Source organism: Macaca mulatta, chromosome 5 (genome assembly GCF_049350105.2).
Source record: "Macaca mulatta isolate MMU2019108-1 chromosome 5, T2T-MMU8v2.0, whole genome shotgun sequence".
Taxonomy (NCBI): Eukaryota; Metazoa; Chordata; class Mammalia; order Primates; family Cercopithecidae; genus Macaca; species Macaca mulatta.
The window spans coordinates 47136338-47157182 of record NC_133410.1 but is presented as its reverse complement, the minus strand read 5'-3'; the positions used below and the strand labels follow the sequence as shown (position 1 = coordinate 47157182).

At 39.4% G+C, this 20845-nt stretch overlaps 1 protein-coding gene across 15 annotated transcripts in view; it reads left to right on the top strand.

Moving 5' to 3' along the window:
* The window catches only part of CORIN (corin, serine peptidase), a 261847-nt gene that overhangs the window by 175581 nt on the left and 65421 nt on the right, over positions 1 to 20845 (top strand). For all 15 annotated transcript variants that reach the window (XR_013417836.1, XR_013417837.1, XR_013417835.1 and 12 more), the window contains 4 exons: positions 928 to 1044; positions 4460 to 4567; positions 13357 to 13588; positions 17067 to 17212. Coding sequence is in view for 9 of the 15 variants with exons in the window: in XM_078003367.1 (XP_077859493.1) it covers positions 928 to 1044; positions 4460 to 4567; positions 13357 to 13588; positions 17067 to 17212 (603 nt within the window). In the remaining 6 variants the exon portion in view is untranslated. The remainder of the gene's footprint in view (positions 1 to 927; positions 1045 to 4459; positions 4568 to 13356; positions 13589 to 17066; positions 17213 to 20845) is intronic.

Below are 20845 nucleotides of genomic sequence, written 5' to 3'. Positions count from 1 at the left end.
AGAAAAGTCATATAAAAAGTCACAATGTGTGGATCTCCTCTTCCCTAAAATGGATTTGAAGTGGAATGTCCTCTGAGTCTTTGCTTAGTGGACACAGTGGAACAGAGTGGACTGTATCTCACTAGATCTTGGAGAAGCAAGGACTTGGTGCTCAGATAGAACACTTCTGGTGTGGAGCCTTGACTCAAGAAAAGAGAGGTCATAATATTAGTAAGTCAGTGAAGGCTAAGGTCACATGATCCACGGGTTTCCGATACTCTAAAAGACAATAGGTATAGACTTTAGAAAACCCATAGGAATTGGAAGGTTAATGGATATTAGGCCATCCCTTTCAAATATCAGTTGTCATAAACAAGTGTTGAAGTGTTTATTAGGTGTTAGTTACTATGCGAGTTCTTTCCCATATACTATTTTGTTGGCTTATGAGGTTAAGTAGATAAATAATGAAATATTTGGACTGGGAGTCCAAAAAGCTTGCCTTCACATTCTGGCTGTAGCTCTTAGTCATGGGACTTTGAGCAAGTACTATGCTCTGTAAACTTTAGTTTCTCATCTGTAAAACAAAGATGATAATATCTACTTTACAAGATTTATGTGAGAATTTGAGATTATATACACAGTGCAGTTAGCACAGCTCTTGCCATATAATGAACCCTTTACAAATTGTCGTTTTTATTAGTAAGTAGGATCATGATACTTCCATCACTGAAAACAATCACGCAGTTCTCAAGAAAAAGTTAATTTTTGGTAAGTGCTGTTCAATGAGGCAGGAAAAATTCTAGAAATAAAATCAATGATATGTTCATTTGTGTATGCAGAACACGCTGTTTCTTAGCGATGCCTGATAAATGGCTATTGTTTATTTGATGTGCAGATTGAGAGAGAAGAATTAATAAATAAAGTGAATATTGTTCTGACCCTTCCTAGCCTGTCACAGCCAGGGTCTGGTGGAATGCAGAAATGGACAATGCATCCCCAGCACATTTCAATGTGACGGCGACGAGGACTGCAAGGATGGGAGTGATGAGGAGAACTGCAGTGGCAGTAAGTGTGTCCCACCACCCCAGAACGTTCTTTTACTCGTGATCCTCTGCTTGGGAACAAAGAAAAATATTTGAAGTTGCTTAAGTAGGATTCCCATGTAAATAATCCCAGATTGCCTAACACAGTGGTTCTCACAGCCTAGTCAGCCAGGAAATGCTTTCTTGTGCTAAACATAGTTCTCAAGCAACTTACACTGAAAATCATTCCTCAGGTGAGACACCTGACAGCATGGTCAAATTCACTTAACTGTTCTATGGGAAAAGCCGTGATAAAGAGAGAAGTTTAGTGTATAGCATCCAATTAAATCAGATTAGATTCCGGTGAGAAGAAATTGGCTTCTGAAAGGAAATCTAATGGCTTCCTAAAATAATCATGTTCAGAGAAGCAGTTTAATGCCTCTTATTACCAAGCAATTCACTTTAAAAGGATTTGATATCTGTGTGTGAATCTCAAAAAGAAAAAGTAGGTCCAATAAATTGTTTTTTAAATGTAATTTATGTCTATCAGAAAAGAAAGTTCTACACAGATTGTTTTAAGCTCTAATATGTGTGGAAGCTTCTCAGTAGGGGCTGGGTAAGAATATCCCTAGACTCAAAAATTACATTTGTGTATACTACACAGGCACAGCCTAGTTGTTAAGTACATGGTTGTTGCAGCCCTGATACCCAGGATCAAGCCTCAATCTACTATGGTGATTTTTGGCAAGATACTTACAACCCATATAGGACTCGGTTTGTGTGTCTGTACACTCAGAATAGTGATAACTACTTCATAGTGGTGGCACATGGTGAAAACTCAATATATGTGAGCTTTTATACATGGCTATTACATTAAAGCATATCTTGTGCTGTGTATATTCATAATCAGCCAATGAGACTGGTCACCTATAGGTAAATTAATTTTGTCATAATGCATATTGATCATTAGAATAACTTTAATGGAAAAGTGCCCAAGATCTAAAGGGAGAGCTTTTCAATCACAGACTTATTACATAAAAATAATATATAAACAGTGTTTGTTTTACCAGTTTTTAAATTCAGAAGGAATACCTTTATTAAACATAATTTATTGTGTGCGTATCAACTGAGCACTTCCCTTTGCATCAAACTCTTCTTCCCTTCAGTATGATTCAACTCTGAAATAATTTTGGATTTTTCATGATGAAATGGCAGACTTTGTAGATTATTTCCTTACATGTGTGAGATGTAAGAAAGTCATATGATAAAATAGATTTAAAAGTAAAATTTTAGTATCTTTATATTGTTTAATTAATTCAACTTAAAAAATGTATATTGTGGTATTTATGTGTGGCCATCCCCTGGGAATTCAGTGGCAAGCAAAACAGCTGATGGGGCTTGCAGACTCCTGGGGAACATAGGCATGCTACGAATTATTATGCAGGTCAGTGTCTAGCCATGCAGCAACAGAGGCTAAGAAGGGAAATTCAGGGTGCTTGGATGCCATTAATATTGGGCATGCCCTGGTAAAGCACCTCAGACAAAAATTCACTGAGGAAGAGATCCGGGAGCTCAGACCTGAAAGATGAGTGGGGTTAACCAAGAGGAATGGGGCTTGAAAAAGCAACTGAGACACAAGGCATCGGTTGACCAAAATTCCTGAGGTGGGAAGGTGCTAGGCATGTGTAGGAGGACCATGAGAGAAGGCAGACTATTGTGATTAGAGAGCTGAGAACGAAAGGGGGCCTGGTACTAAATACTATGTAATTGTCAGCATGGGTTACAGGCTTGTTCTCTAGACAGGGCTGGGAAGGGAAGGAGGGGCTGCTTCTCCTGAAACTTTGGGTCCTGCTGAAGAGTTAGGCCTTTGAAACTCTTCAGGCTCTGTCCCTGCCTACCTTTCTCATCTCTCTCACCCCCTTTCTCAGTGGTTGAAGCTCCAGTTACTTTGACCTGTGCATCTCCATATTCTAGGCCTTTTGCATGTGCTGTTTCTCAGTTTGGGAAACCCATCCTTTCCTCTTATCATGACTTGGAAAAGTCCTTTGAGAAACTTCCCCACACTGGTCTCATTGACTTCTATTGCTCTTTAAATGTATTTTAGCTGGGCGTGGTAGCACATGCCTATAATCCCAACACTTTGGGTGGCCGAGGCAGGAGAATTACTTGAGACCAGGAGTTTGAGGCTAGCCTGGGCAATATAACGAGACCCCCATCTCTATGAAAAAAATAAATAAATAAAAATAAATATGTCTTCCATAAAGCAGTGATCACACAGCATCAGAAGGTTTTGTTCAGGATCATACCTCTTATCAGAGCACAAGTCACTTCCAAGGAGGTATCATGCCATTTTGTCTTTTAATGCTTAGTGCCTAGCTGGTCACATAGATTGTCACGTGGCAGGCACTTAATATTTCCCAAAATAATGAATGCATGATGTCAATAAAATCTCCTTAAGAGCCTAAATTTACAGAAATTGTTTAGATTTGCTTTGAGAAAAAATTTTGACCCTGATGACATTAAAAAAAGAGTGACATCTCTTTTCTGCAAGGCTGTGGTATATTATTTTGCATACTAGTGGTACTGGAAAGGATAAATATTCCAGTGTAATAAACATTGTCTTAGAATTATAGATAAGAATGATTATTTATACACATATGCTATTATTTATACTTAAAAGTGCCTTGCAAGGTTGTCTAGATTCCAGGTGACATGCCTGAAGGTAATTGATCATAATGGGGGAGAGACAGAATGGACAGTAATTTATTACCTTCCCCATTTAATCTACAAATGACCAGGAAATCAATGGGAAAAGCAGTTTCCTCTCTACCTACCTTAAGGAAAAATCATTAGGGCAAACATTGATATTACTGCTGTCATTCACTTAGAAACAAGAAACTCAGTTCTCAAGTCATCACAGCTAGGCTGATGACACTTTTCAAAGACATATTGAAAATATGGGTAACAGCTGCATAACGCTTGTATTATGATAACGTATCCTTATTGTATTGGTGTTGATGCCCTACTTACTACTAGAGAAAGCATTTTACTTAGAGGGAGACTAGAATTGGGAGCAAATGAGTCTTAAACAAATGTCAATTAATATTCAGAATTTCAAGATTTTTATAACGTTCTCCCTCCCTGAAATCTCTTGATTTTGTAATCAAGTGTTGGCACCCATGTAAAACGAAAGCACTATTTTTTTTTCCCATTAAATGCAACAACCTGTTTGTAGTGTAATTTGTCTCTTATTTCTTCATTCCTATTTTGGAACACCTGGATTGTATTTAGTTACCAGAAAGCACCTATTCAACGTATGTTCAATACTTTTGGAGAAATTGGAAGGAAATTAAAGTTGTGTTATTCCTCAATTCCACCAGACGTTCCTGATCCTTTAGATCCTTAGGTAAGGAATTTGCAGATGATGAAAGCCAATGTGCCTTTTCCTCCCTCTGTAGGTCAGACTCCATGTCAAGAAGGAGACCGAAGATGCCTCTACATTGCCTGCATTGATTCATGTGGTGGTAGCTCTCTCTGTGACCCGAACAACAGTCTGAATAACTGTAGTAAGTACAACAGCTGACAAATGCAATCACCACGTCAGGGGATGCACTCAGCAGTTTTCTTCTGCATTGACATTCAAATATCGAAGTCTGGAATCCCTCCAAAAAAGTGTACCTGTTTTCTTTTTCTTTTTAAAAGGTTGCATGTGGTAGCAGAAAAGAAACCAAATGGTCTTAATTAACTTCAATCAGAAACAAATGTGTCATTGTGAATGACTGTAAATTCGCATTGCTTAATATCATTACCATTACTTTCAACTCAGCATTATTTCTCTGAATTATTTTCTTGGCTCCATCTGTAGGCAGATGCTATCTTTCTTCCTTTCTAAAGCACAGCTTCAAAAATGGAAACTGTAACAAAGAAGCAAATATGAAGTTCATAGAAATAGCCACATACAATTTTGGCGGTCTGTTCTTTTTATTTGAGACACAGTCCCACTCTGTCACCCATGCTAGAGTGCAGTGGCGCCATCTTGGCTCACTGCAACCTCCGCCTTCTGGGTTCAAGTGATTCTTCTGCCTCAGCCTTCAGAGTAGCTGGGATTACAGTTGCTCAAGACCCTCAGTGATCCATCTGCCTGGGCCTCCCAAAGTGCTCAGATTACAGACAGTCAGTTCTTTTAATGAAATTTATTCTAGCTTTTACAGGAACTCTGATGACCTATAATGGTTTTGGAACCATTATGCTAATTTGTTTCGGTGACAGTGCAACAGCTCCAAATGGTGTAAACAGGTGGCTCTAAAATGACTTTCAGGAGGAGGAGTTATTTGGGGAAGACAGAATGGGCGGAAGTGAAAGAGCACCCTAGGGACTCTCCTGGGAAATTGAATCAGAAAATCCCCAGCAACTGATTTCTAGTAATGATTTCTGACTACTGGGCTCTGTTTTCATATTATACTCACTTCTTTTACATTTTCTAATGGACTTTTGGCTGTGTTTTCAGATTGGGATTAGAAATTTAGAAGCAGGTCAGTCAGCTTTCAGTTGGCAAGAGGGTATTCCTTTTTTTTTTTTTCCTGAGACAGAGTCTGGCTCTATCACCCAGGCTGGAATGCCGTGGTGCGATGTTGGCTCACTGAAACCTCCGCATCCCAGGTTCAAGCAATTCTCCTGCCTCAGCCTCCCGAGAAGCTGGGATTAGAGGCCCACACCACCACGCCCAGCTAATTTATTTATTTATTTATTTTTTGGTAGAGATGGGGTTTCAACATGTTAGCCAGCCAGGTCTCAAACTCCTGACCTCAAGTGATCTACTGGCCCTACAGGAGTGAGCCACCACGCCCAGCCAGGGCATTACTTCTTAACACATGTCCTCTCAGTCCAAGGCCTTTGGAAGCTGGGATGCTGAAAGGCTCAGTCCTTGCATTTGGTACAGTTTTGCGGTCCTAATTTTACCTGGTGACCTTTCTGGGTCACTGTAGAGCTTATAGTGAGTACCTCTGTAACTGTTACGGAGTCTCAAGGGAGTGAAAAAAGGAGGCTGGGAAGGGGATGTAGGCAGGCAGCTAATTAAAAACCCAGACTGACAGGACTGACTGTGGCATTTAATAATTCTGCCTGGAAGCACATGCCCACCCCTCCTCCATTTCCCATATAAGAGAACAGTAGATATTAGTCAAACCACAAAGTCGACACACTCAAGCTGCCATTTTACTTCCTCTAAACTGATGTAAATAGAAACTGATTTAAATAGAACATACCTATAGATACGCAGTATACACACACACACACACACACACACACACACACACACACACACACAACCTATTTGGGCCACTGTTTCCATTGTTTCATTTTGCTCATCTCTCAATCTGCCGTGGAACTTTTTCAGAGCGATTTCTTTACTTCTCCTTCAATTTGAATAGTGACAGCGTCATCTCAAAGACATATGTTTATTATTAAAGTTTTGGGGGTTGTTTGACATGGAATGACACTTACTATTAGACTCAAAAATGCAGAAAAGGCAATGTTAGCCTGTGTCAAATTTGGGTAAGAAGTAACTGGGTGTGTGTTATCCTATTTTCTCTATATTTGAAATATCTCAAATTTTAAATATTCAAAACTATGTTGTCTCCTGTCAAAAGAATAAGTTGTAGGAAAGGCAACTGGATAACTCTTAACTCATAGACCTGACCAATATTTGTAGTGTGTACATGGTGTTCCAGGTATCGGGATGGGTGATAGGTTTTCTAGTGGTGGAGAAAGGAGACGGGCTTCTAGTTTCCTAGAAGCCACTTTTCAATGTGGGAGAACATATCGTCATCTTCCCACTCATGTATTCTACACTGTTGTTCTCTTTAAGCTCATTAAATACACTCATTTTCCCTAGTGCCTCACTGTCTCACAGCTTCCTCATTCACCATGTATATTCTTGCCAACTTCTCTCCACATATATTCAGCAAATGTTTTGCACACTCTCTCTTCTGAGTGAAAGGCACTAGGCTAGCCAGTCGCTCTCATTACTCCTGTGTAATTAAAAATGGCATATGTGCCTAACTTGCAGTTGAAAGTCAAAATGTTATTCCTGATCTTTCAAAGAACTTCAAGATGATATATGCGTACTTAGGTCTCTGTAAAGACAAGTGGCATCTCAGAAAATCCTTCATACACTTGAAAATATGATTTATTACTTGAAGATGTTTACCACTATCACAGACTAGTATTACTCAGCTTCTGAGGCACAACTGAACAGTACTTTCTTAGTCTGCTCGATGCCAAAGGAAAACGTGAGTCTGGAGAATGTAGTAGATACTCGGTCTGGTGGAGACAGCTACTCAATGGAGTTGCCAGGATTCTTGTCCTTGAAGACTCTGTTTATTGACATCCCATAAAATATTATGTGATTTTCTAATGGTCCCTAAAGATATACTGGGTCGGACCCAGTCATCAGTATTTTTTAATCCTGCAGATGCCTTCAATGTATAGCCAAGGTTGAGAATGTATTGCTCTAGTGCCTATTTATGACTGGGCTGCAGGAGTATGTGAGAACTCTGAAATAGAATATGAAAAGGTTTGTGTATTCCCATGTGCATTTTTCAGTGGAGAAGCTTATTTTAAATTCACAGAAGTGCCTACAGCTTTTTAAAAAAGCCTAAAAACCGCATTTCTGATGATACGTAGTTTTTTCAAGAAATAGCTTTTAGCAGCCTGTGTTGCTATGTCCAGTCACAACCCAGCATCTTTAACATTTCTGTGCCATGTTGGGAGGCAAAATGACAGAGTATCCTTGCCTTTGAGGGTAGGAGAAGGAATGCTCTTCCCCTCATTCTGGTGTGGAGGGACTAATCCATCATTTCACCGTTATGCAATCCAGACAATGGGGAGAACCTGCAAAAGTGACTCCTGGGCATGTCTCTCCTGCCTCCCTGAGCCCATGCTGACCATGGCTGTGAAATCCAGGCATGGCTGTCATGTCCCAGGCCCTCTCTCAAGCCTCCCACAGTGTTCATCAACCTTCAGTTCTATGCCTACTCGTGCATTTTCCCCCCTTACTCAACACCAAGGAAGAAATGAACAGGTTTGCTTTTTGAATAATTCCCTAAGGGTCTAGCAATTTCCTGCTCTCTCTTTGCAAGCTTCAGCTGGTAGGAGTAAATGGTGTAGTCATGTGGTAGAGAAGCCAATCACCGTAATGGTTACAGATTAGGAGCGAATAGTAGAGGAGAGGAATGACGTATTTACAAAAGCATCTCCATGTGCATTTTCTAATAAGTGAAAAAAAGATTGAATAGAATATTACCATTTGGTAACACGTTAAATTAATGAGTGAGGGCATGGAGCATCTACAGCTGCTAACATCACAAAAAGAGGGAAATCAGAATGATGTGGCTTCTGGTGAAAGAACAGCTCAGCCACCTCTAGTCTTGCCAGTGGAATGAAGCCCAGTCCATTCCTGTTGATTCAGCTGCCACAGTTCGGAAATAGAGAGGATGGGGAACATGTTTAACTTCACCAGGAGTGTGCGATAAGCAAGATTCAGAAGCTGTTATATAGCTTACAAGTCAAATGTCTGGGTTCTTCCATAGTCAAATTATAAAGAAAAATCAAAGGAATGGAGGAGGAACCCAAAGACTATCAGAGACTTAAAAGACAGGACAAGTTTCAAAAAAATGGGCAAGCCTCAATTACAATATCCAGGGGTGGTACACACTTAGGTAATAAAATTATAAAGAAGGCCGAGCGCGATGGCTCATGCCTGTAATCTCAGCACTTTGGGAGGCCAAGGTGGGTGGATCACGAGGTCAGGAGATCGAGACCATCTTGGCTAACATGGTGAAACCCTGTCTCTACTAAAAATACAAAAAAATTAGCCGGGTGTGGTGGCGGGCACCTGTAGTCCCAGCTACTTGGGAGGCTGAGGTGGGAGAATGGCACGGACCTGGGAGGTGGAGCTTACAGCGAGCCAAGATTGTGCCACTGCACTCCAGCCTGGACAATACAGTGAGACTCCATCTCAAAAGAAAAAAAAAAACAAAACAACGACAACAGCAACAAAAAAAACGTAAAGAAGAACAAGGAAGTGATAACGATAAAACTCACTAGTTACTTTGTGGGAAAATGAGACGGTTGAGATAAGACGAGATATATGGAAGGTTTCTGCAGTATCTTCCTGAGTTCAGTTTCTTGACCTGGGAGGTAGTTATAAGGATGTTCACCTTAAAATAATATCAAACTATTAAAAATAATAATGTTAAAGAGGCATTTAGAGTTTGAGGCAAAGATGAATTTTTGAACATGATTATATATGCTGCTAGATGTAGAAAAGTCATATTTTTCATGTAAATGACCATCATTTAATACATGATTTCTAGTAACTTCAGAGTATCACATCATAAGGATATAACACCATTGAGTTAACAATCCCATCGTTAGGTCGAATTGAATGAATCTTGTTTCAGACTTTTAGAGGTGGAATACCATTGAGATTCCATCAGGATGTTTTTTTTTTTTTTTTTTGACAGATCTTTATTAGACCTCCTCTGTGTTCAGGACACTGTACTGGGTACTACATCAAAAATATCTTCACGTTTGTGATGTGATCTCCCTCTAGTGGCGATTGTAAATCAGGCTCAAACGTGAGCCTAATGCTTAAGATAAAAAAGGTTATTGATATCATAAATCATAGAATTTGGGGTTGACAGGTATATTGAGAGTTTATCTTGCTTAGCATTCTGTGAAGAATGCCTTTGAAGGAATAAAACTCAAGATCCAATAAACCTTACCACATTCAATAAAGATCTCCAGAATAATGTATGGTCATTACTTAATCCTTTCCTCTTCCTTGGCTCCTAAACACTTAAAGTTGTATCTTAACCCAAATCAAAAGTGATACATTCTCCACATATAAGAAAGAGAAAAATTATTCATGTGATGTATTCTATGAATAATCTTCAATGAAATACATCAATAAAAAGTTAAACCTTGATGGGGTGGTAGAGAAAGAAAGAAAGGGAGGGTATACCCAAGGAAAGAAAGGACTGCATCAAAAATATCTGTAAGTGTACCAACTGTATAAAATTTTAAGTATATTAAAGATATCAGGAAAAAAGCATACAGTTAGAGATGCATGTGCTGACTTGTAAGATGGTCATGACAAATAAGCAACAAAAGCAAACTGAAGGGTGATAGGAATGGTATGCTTCTGCTTTGGCAAAAGTAAACACAAAGGCATGTATGCATAAATGTGAGCAAGGGAAAGGTATGGAAGTATTCAAAGCCTTCTGTTGGCTTGCAGGGAAGGTGACAGAAAGGGGAGTGGAAAGATGTTGAACTTTTTCTTTCTGCATCTTTGTAGTGTTTTTATCATTATGAAAAACATGCATTTTAAAATCTTGTAACAAAATATTTAAATGTTACTTCTTGTCTTAGTTCAGACTGCTATAACAAATCATTATTGCTTATAAACAACAGACATTTATTTCTCACAGTTTCAGAGGCTGGAAGTCTGAGATGAGGTTGCCAGCATGGTCAGGTTCTAGTGAGGACCCTCTTCTTGGCTGCAGATGGCCGACTTTTCACTGTATTCTCACACTATGAAAAGAGGGTGAGAGAGATCTCTGTCGTCCCTTTTATAAGGGCACTAATCCCATTCTTGGGGGCTGTACTTATAACTGAATCACCTCCCAAAGGCTCCACCTCCTAATACCACCATATTGGAGGTTAGGATTTCAACATATGAATTTTGAGGGAACACAAACATTTAGTCCATAATGTCCAACCCCTCCTTCACAAATCACAGGAAAGGATAAAGTGAACCGACCAACCCCAAACCTCTTCTGTCTACTCTTCTCTCCACTCTGACTCATCCTCAAGGTTATACCAACTTTGCAGTGTTGTGTCTTCTTCAGGAAACTGAGAGTCATATTACACTTCATCCGTCTTTTTTTCTTATCCAGCCAACGTCAGCCTCCTTATAAATATAGTATCTGTGATACCCTCAGATTCTTTAAATTAAGAAGTAGTCCTGGAGATGTTTTAGTATTTCAGCCCAGTCCTTATTGCGAATCTATTTGCACGGATACCACTTCTTAGTCAAATAATTAAATTTAATTTGAATAATCACTCTCAATAAGGCATGGGGTCTTTGGTCTGCCTGGGCGAATTTTACCAGGACACTTACTTGCTTGCCTCTCCCCTCAGGGAATGTGGCACATCTACTGCAAACAGAGAGAGAGCTGGGAGCCTCTCTGCTATATTCCCCCAAAGCTGCCCAAACCACATTTATCCTTGGAGGGAGTGTCAGTCTGTTTTCACACTGCTGATAAAGACATACCCGAGACTGGGCAATTTACCAAAGAAAGAGGTTTAATGGACTTACAGTCCCACGTGGCTAGGGAGGCCTCACAATCATGGTGGAAGGTGAAAGCCACGTCTCACATGGTGGCAGATAAGAGAAGAATGAGAGCCAAGTGAAAGGGGAGACCGCTTATAAAATCATCAGATTTTGTGAGACTTATTCACTTCCATGAGAACAGTATGGGGGAGACCGCCCCCATGACACAGTGATCTCCCACTGGGGGCCTCCCGCAACACGTGGGGATTATGGGAGCTATAATTCAAGATGAGATTTGGGTGGGACACAGTCAGACCATATCAGAGGGCTTCCCAGGTCACTCTTGCTCTACCTTTTCCCTTTGGACTTCTACCATTTTGTTCAATATGTCTGTCTTAGTATGTTCAGGCTGCTACAATAAAATGCCATGGATTGGGTGGCTTAAACAACAAACATTTATTTCTCACAGTTCTGAAGGCTGGAAGTGCAGGATCAGGATGCTGGCAGACTTGGTCTCTGGTAACAGGCTGCTTCCTGGTTTGCAGACAGTTGCCCTCTTGCGTTTCCTCACATGGCTGAGAGTGAGAGCTTTAGTCTCTTCTCCTTCTTATAAGGACTTTAATCCCATATAAATGCCACCCTCATCTAGATCTCATCAAAACCTCATCACCTCCCAAAGGCCCCACCTCCAAATACTATCACATTGCAGGTTAGAGTTTCAGCATATGAATGGGGGATACACAAATGTTCAGTTCATGCAAACTCTATCCTAGCCTGTTCACATTCTACTATAGCTACCAGCACATGCATCCTTTTTCCTATCGAGATTGTGGAGTTTCTCAGTGGCAGAGACAATATTTCTCATTACTCTTACATTTACAGTGCCTAGGATAGTCCGTGATACATTTTCATCCCTTCATTCTGGCACTGTGCTAGGTGTAGACTTTGAGATCAAGAGATAAAGTCTCATTTCACAAAAATCTCAGGATTCTGTGGGGGAGGCAAGTAAGTAAATAAAGAATATGGCAGAATGCAATGAGCATATGGTGGGTATGTGCCTACGATGCTATTGCACTCAGAAGAGACTCATTCTGGAAGTAGTAATGGGAAGAGTGGTTGGCTAGGAAGGTTTCCTGGAAGAGGTATTTGTGCTGAGTCTTCCAGATCACAGAGGAATTAACTTGGTAGGGAAGATGGGAAAGGGTTAATCCAGGCAGCAGGTGCTGTATGCACCTGGCAGCTAGAACCATGACCACCTTTGGGGACATAATTATGAGCATGTTATAAAAAAGGAGGTAAGAGAGGAGCAAACAGGGTGCACAAAGATATACGATTCTTAAAATATCTGGTGTCACAAGGGAATAGATTTTATTACAGCAGAGATACTGTTGATTGGATAATCACAGGCAATGAAGCTGAAAAGTCAGGCTAGGGTTGAAGTATAAAATAGCCTCAGATTTCAAGCTAAGGGATTTGGATATTGTCTCATTAGCAAGAAGTATCCAACAGATCTGAGCCTCCTCTTGCCCTGAAATCTTGTAGCCTTATATTTAAGCACATTGATCAACAATAAAACATATAGACAGAAGTTATCTAATTGCCTATTTAGTCAAATTCATTAATTAGTTTAGTGACAGTGAAGATGATGGGGCTATCCTATTTTAGTAGTAATGAGTAAATCAGAAGAAGATGAATTGGAGTCAATAAAAGGAATGATGAAAGAGAGTCATCTTTATATAAGATGAGCCAAGGGAAAAAATAAGGAAGGACTTTCTAAAGCATGATATTGTCACAGTGTTAGCAACTACATATGCAGAAATGAATCTTAGTTGCCGGGGCACTTCACTAATCAACTTACTTATTTTCAATACCCATAAAAAATGTTGTATACTACTGGCATTCTAGTCTTAGCTACTCTAAAGAAAGAAAGAATAAAATAGATTTCAACTTTGTAAAACTTAAAGAAGTTGTTTTTATATGTGAAATTTAAAAATATTTGTATGTATGTTTCTTTGTTAGGTCAATGTGAACCAATTACATTGGAACTCTGCATGAATTTGCCGTACAACAGTACAAGTTATCCAAATTACCTTGGCCACAGGACTCAAAAGGAAGCATCCATCAGCTGGGAGTCTTCTCTTTTCCCTGCACTTGTTCAAACCAACTGTTATAAATACCTCATGTTCTTTGCTTGCACCATTTTGGTACCAAAGTGTGATGTGAATACAGGCCAGAGTATCCCCCCTTGCAGGTAATATGATGGGATCTCCCCCAGTCCCTTATTTTGCCTCAGAGAGAACCAAGGGGTGAAGACTTAGTTGAATTTGGACAAAGTAAATTTCCCTAAGGAGCTCTGCATTTAACAAATACCTCATATTTAACGAGTGAGACAAAGAAGTATAAGTTGTAAAATGAATATTTGAGTCAGAATTCATTAACAAAGTACCAAACAAGAGAGGTATGAACATCCTTTGATGATAGTTTATATGTTTTAGTCAAATAAATTCAGAGGTATTTCATTCTGTTGTATTAAAAAGTATTTTTTTAAAAACTATGTTAGTAGAAAAGGGATATATCTGCCTCTTTTTCTGGCAACAATGATGTGTTTAAAATGCTGCACTCTGACCCCACTTGTTAGAGATATGACACAAGACATTGTGCCACCCTCACAGATTGGACAGGGATGGACATTGCTGACATTTCTCTGCCTGTTTGAATGAAATAAGATTCACTATTTCAAGAGTGCAGCTTGGACTTTGAATATGAGTGATATTCTGGTGTCAAGAGTATTGTTCCAGAGTCCATATTTGAGTTCAAATCTTGACCCTTCTCTAGTTTCTGGGTAGTCCTTAGACAGATTCCTGAGTCTCTCTCAGCCTCAGTTCCTTTACATGTACAATAAAGGATAGTAATGGTTGTTGGATTGTATTGTTTTGAGATCAAATGAATGTAAAGGGCTTCTGATTCATTGTAGTGAACCCTGAATGGACAATAGCTATGATGACAGCACAGGAACACAATAGCTTCTTGGTAGTCTGTCCCTTTGCTGTGCCATGTGGTAGGCATTGTAGTTAGAGGGTTTGCATATACAAGATGACTCTCAGAAGTGAGTTACTACTCTCTTCAGTGCTGTTTTCCCTCAAGTGGTGGGTATACAAATGTGCTGGCCTAAATGTGAGTAGCAACTGCAGAAACCATATGTTGGGATCAGAAGTCACACAGAGTTTTTTTTTTTTTTTTTTTTTTTTTTTTTAAAGCAGTACTATTAATATAGTGGACAGAAGAGAAAACAATAAATTATATGCTGAATACCAAATGGATGACAAAGTAAGGGCATCTATAGAGACAGGACAGGAAATAATAAAATTTCAAAATGACTTGGGGGACTGAACAAATTATACCAATAGAGAGAATAAAACTAAATATTAGCTGGTGTAGAAATAATTCTGAAAATTTCTGCTAAGTACTTTTAAAAGTATAAAACACCTACCAATTTTATGTTAAAAAGCTGTTTCTAAATCTTACTTCACTTTTGCTAAGCAAGGTCAGTGATAGTGAATAATTTCCTATTAATAGTGCTTAACAATTTCTGGCATTTGACTTTCTTTTCATATGCATATAAAAATTTCCCTAAAGCAGCACTTTCTGCTGTAAATGGAAATGTGAATTTATATCCAGATATAATTTATAATTTCAGGGCTTAAGTTCCATATTAAAATGCCTAAGATAAGCATGATCGTGAAGTGTTGTTCAATCAAAATTTTGGTAAATTTCTTTTAGATAACTTTATTTCTTTTTTTCAGGTTCACCCATACATCTTTCATTTTCAGTGTCTATCACTGTGAATTTTATATTTTGATATTTGTTTATAAGAAATTTTTGAATAATATGCTAATAAGCTCATAAAGTGATACGTAGTTGCTTTTGCCTGCTTTTGCTAGGTCTGTTTATTAATTTTAACATTGAATATTTTAGCTATGAGATTGAAAAATCTGACATTATCAAGTCCTTACAATGGGCTAAATACTTGAGGATTGTTAGGAGTGTACTCAAAATAACCTTTTGAGTGAGGTGTGTATCATCAGAGGTGCTGCCTACGGCTGGGCACTATAAGGACTATGATAAGAACAGTGCCGGCCGGGCGCGGTGGCTCAAGCCTGTAATCCCAGCACTTTGGGAGGCCGAGGCGGGCGGATCACAAGGTCAGGAGATCGAGACCACAGTGAAACCCCGTCTCTACTAAAAATACACCGCCGGGCGCGGTGGCGGGCGCCTGTAGTCCCAGCTACTCAGGAGGCTGAGGCAGGAGAATGGCGAGAACCCGGGAGGCGGAGCTTGCAGTGAGCCGAGATCGCGCCACTGCACTCCAGCCTGGGCAACAGCGTGAGACTCCGTCTCAAAAAAAAAAAAAAAGAACAGTGCCCCCTGGAGTTGTGCTGCTGTGTATTGTTGTAATTTCTATTTTACGGAAAAAAATAGGAAGTGGTAGAGTCAGGCACTATACAGTCTTCTGTATAAATATGACTAATTTAAAATAGCAGCCACAATTGAGTTACATACATTTTTTATAAACCTGCAACAAAGCTAGTTAGTTCAACAGACAGTTATCAACTATTGAACTTTCCATCTTTCCTGACCTAACATAGGAATACCACGGCTTTATCTTTACCCCAAATTCCTGGTGTTGAGTTATGCTGAGCTTTGTCCAGATTTAAACCTAGAAAGAATTTTCTTTGAAACTTCCTCATTTGATTGCTACACTTTCTCTACCAGTTTTGGGCAAGACTGGAGCTGGCCTTTCTGGAACATCTGTCTCCCATTTTACCTTAAAAATGAGAACTTGGTTGAATTAACATACAAAATTTGAAACTTTTGAGACGTAAGCATGCATTTGAGTCCATTAAGAGAGTATTGGCCTAGGAACTTACTTTGGTTAGGTTTTTTTTTTTTTTAAACTATGTAACTAATTTCTTAGTACTATATTGAGACAAAAATCATAATTTTTTCCATAAGAAGTAAAAAAAGAAGTAAAGAAATCTTCTGTGAGGCACACTGATACCTTAACCTAAAAATATTCTGGGGATAAAAGACATAACACCCCTGAAAGTGCATGATACAATAGTTAGTATATCATTTCTTTAAAACAAAAAACAAACACTTTAACTGACTCGAGCTCAACATAAGTGGGTTTGAGAGGAGTCCTAAGTTTTTCAACAATATTGATGGAAGCTGAAGTAAGGGAGGCAATGCCTTAGGCAAGCTAGGGTGGCACATGAGATGGCTCACAGGGCTGGTCTGCAGAGGGGGAGATCTCTGAGGATGAGGTTGATGAATAGATTCAATGACTTTGGTGGCAAACTATCCAAAGTGATGTTGGAGACTTCCCTGTTTGGAACAAAAGGTTGGAGAATGTGTCTGCTTCAAAGACAGAAGAGAGAATGAGAAAGGCAATGTGGAGAAGGGAATCTGTGTCCTGGAAACATCTTTAGAGCTATTTCTGCAATAAAGTTTCTTCTGGCGAAAGTGTGGTGCTGGAATGTATACTCTTTACAGAGATATTACTTGTTTTGGTTTCCCAAATACCTATCATATATATGTGCATCTTTTATATCCATACACCCACTATACATGCCACACACACAGAATTTAAAACTTGACATAAATTCATAACATCTGTCTCAGATGGAGCTAATTCTGCTTCTAATGTTTTGTTTTTCTTGTTCATCTAGAGCATTGTGTGAGCACTCCAAAGAACGCTGTGAGTCTGTTCTTGGGATTGTGGGCCTACAGTGGCCTGAAGACACAGATTGCAGTCAATTTCCAGAGGAAAATTCAGACAATCAAACCTGCCTGATGCCTGATGAATATGTGGAAGGTTAATTTTAAAATTAATTACAGCGGGGTATTTAACATGGATGAACATGTTAGCTACCTTTTCAACTTCTTCTATTTATGGTTTCTTGTTTGTTTGTTTTCTATTTAGTGGCCAATCAGGCTGCTTAGGTGAGTGAATTTGTGAACTTGATTGCATTGAAGAATTCGGCACCCGTCTGTTAGATATTGCATTCATTTTAAAAATGAAGTCATTTGCTATTTCTATTCTTTTATTTTTGTGGGTACATAGCAGGTGTATATATGTATGGGGTACCTAAAATATTTTGATACAGACACACAATGCATAATAATCACATCAGGTAAATGGGGTATCCATCACCCCAAACATTTATCCTTTCTTTGTGTTACAAACAATTTTAGTTATTTTTAAACGTACAACAAATTATTGTTGACTCTAGTCACTCTGTTGTGCTGTCAAATACTAGATCTTATTCATTCTATCTAACTATATTTCTGTACCAATTAACCAATCCTGCTTTCCCCCACCACTACCCTTCGCAGACATGGGCAACCATTGCTCTACTTTCTATCACCATGACTTCAATTGTTTTAATTTTCAGCTCCCACAAATAAGTGAGAACATAAGAAGTTTGTATTTCTGTGCCTGGCTTATTTTACGTAACACAATGACGTCTTCTTTCATCCACGTTGTTGCAAACGACAGGCTCTCATTCTTTTTTAAGGCTGAATCATACTCAATTGCATTTATGTTTCTTTATCCATTCATCTTTTCATGGACATTTGGGTTGCTTCCAAATCTTGACTATTGTGAATAGTGCTGCAACAAACATGGGAGTGCAGATATCTCTTCTATATACTGGTTTCCTTTCTTTTAGGTATATACCTAGCAGTGGGATTGCTGGGTCATATAGTAGGTCTACTTTTAGTTTTTTGAGAAGCCTCCAAATTGTTCTCCCTAATAGTTGCACTAATTTGAATTCTCACCAATAGTGGGTGAGGATCCCCTTTTCTTGACATCCTTGCTAGCATTTGTTATTGTCTGTCTTTTGGATATAAGAGATTTTAATTTGGGTGAGATGATATCTCATTGTAGTTTTGATTTGCATTTATCTGATAGTCAGTGATGTTGAGCACCTTTTCATATACCTGTTTGTCATTTGTATGTCTTCTTTTGAGATATGTTTATTCAGATCTTTTGTCCATTTTTAAATCAGATTACTAGTCTTTTTTTCTATAGAGTTGTTTGAGCATTTTATATATTCTGGTTATTAATCCCTTATTGTATAGATATTTTGCAAATATTTTCTCCCATTCTGTGGGTTGTCTCTTTACTTTGCTTTGCTTTGCAGAAGCTTTTAACTTTATGTAATCCCCTTTGTCCATTTTTGCTTTGGTTGTCTGTGTTCATGCAATATCACATAAGAAATTTTGTGCAGTCCAGTGTACTGGAAAGTTTCCCCAATGGTTTCTTCTAGTAGTTTTATAGTTTGAAGTTGTAGGTTTAAGTCTTTATTCATTTTGATTTGATTTTTGTATATGGCAAGAGATTGGGGTCTAATCTCATTCTTCTGCATATGAATATCCAGTTTTCTCAGCACCATTCATTGAAGAGACTGTCCTTTCCCTAGTATATGTTCTTGAAACCTTTGTTGAAAATGAATTCACTGTAGATGTATGAGTTCTTTTCTCAGTTTTCTCTTCTGTTCCCTTGGCCTATGTGTCTGTTGTTATGCTAGTACCATTCTGTTTTGGCTATTATAGCTCTGTAGTATAATTTGAAGTCAGGTAATGTGATTCCTCTAGTTCTTTTTGCTCAGGATAGCTTTGGCTATTCTGAGTCTTTTGTGGTTCCATATGAAGTTTAGGACTTTTTTCCTATTTCTGTGAAGAATGTCATTGGTATTTTAATAGGGATTATATTTAATGTATAGATTGCTTTACATAGTGATATAGTTTGGATATTTGTCCTTGCATGTTGAGATGTAATCCCCAATGTTGGAGGTGGGGCCTGATGGGAGATGTTTGGATCATGGGGGCAGATCCCTAGTGATTGGTTTGGGTCATCTCCTTAGCGACAAATGAACTCTTGCTCTGCATTCACATGAGATGTAGTCATTTAAAAGTGCGACAATACCTCTTCCCCTACTCTCTCTCTTGCTCCTTCTTTACCATGTGACGTGCCTGCTCCCCTTTTGCTTTTCATCGTGACTGTAAGCTTCTTGGGGCCTTCATAGAAGCTGAGCAGATGTCTTCACCATGGTTCCTGTAAAGGCTGCAGAACCATGAGTCAGTTAAACCTCTTTTCTTTATAAATTACCCAGTCTCAGATATTTCTTTATAGCAACATGAGAATGGCCTCACACAGAAAATTGGTACTAGAAGTTCAGCATTGCTATAAAGATACCTGAAAATGTGGAAGCAGCTTTGGAACAAGGTAATAGGCAGAGGTTGGAAGAGTTTGGAGAGCTCAGAAGAAGACAGGAAGATGAGGGAAAGTTTGGAACTTCTTAGAAATTGGTTAAGTGATTGTGACCAAATTTCTGATAGTGATATGGATAGTGAAGGCCAGGCTGATGAGATCTCAAATGGAAATGTGGAACTAATTGGGAATGGGAGCAAAGGTTCACCCATGTCGTGTGTTAGAAAAAAGCTTGGCTGCATTCTGTTCATGCCCTAAGGATATGTTGAAGTTGGAACTTGAGAGTGAAAATTTAGGGTACCTGATGAAAGAAATTTCTAAGCAACAAAGTGTTCAAGACATAGGCTGGCTGCTTCTAACAGCCTGTGCTCAGATACAGGAGCAAAGAAATAACTTAAAGTTGAAACTTATAGTTAAAAGGGAAGCAGAGCATAAAAGTGTGGAATATTTGCAGCCTACCTATGTGGTAAAGAAACAAAAAGCTTTTTCAGTAGGGGAATTCAAGCAGGCTGAATTGCTAAAGAAATTTGTATAACCAAAAGGGAGCAAAGAGCTAATAACTAAGATAATGGGAAAAATGCCTTGAAGGCATTTCAGAGATCTCCCAGGCAGCCCCTCCCATCACAGGCCTTAAGGCCAGGAGGACTGAATGGTTTTATGGGCCAGGCCCAGGTCCCCACTGCCTTTTGCAGCCTTGGGACACTGCTGCCTGCATCCAGGCCACTCTACCTTTAGCCATGGCACAAAGAGGCCCATGTACAGCTCAGGCTGCCATTTTGGAGAATAGAAGCTATAAGCCTGTTGGTTTCTATATGGGGTTAAGCCTGAAGGTGCACAGAGAGCAAAAGTGCATGAGGCTTGGTAGCTTCTGCCTAGATTTCAGAGGATGTATGAGAAAGCCTGGGTGCCCAGGCAGAAGCATGCTGCAGGGGTGGAGCCCCCACAAAGGACATCTGGCAGAGCAGTGCAGAGGGGAAACATGGGGCTGGTGCCCCCACACAGAGTCCCCAGTGGTCACTGCTTCATGGAGCTGTGGGAAGTTGGCTTCTGCACTCCAGACTCCAGAATGGTAGATCCACTGGCAGCTTACACCCTTTGCTTGGAAAAGCTGTTGGCACTCAACAACCTGTGAAAGTAGCCATGGTGACTGAACCCTGGAAAGTCACAGGGGCAGAGCTGCCCAAGGCCTTAGGAGCCCACCCCTGTACCAGTGTGCCATGGATGCGGGATATG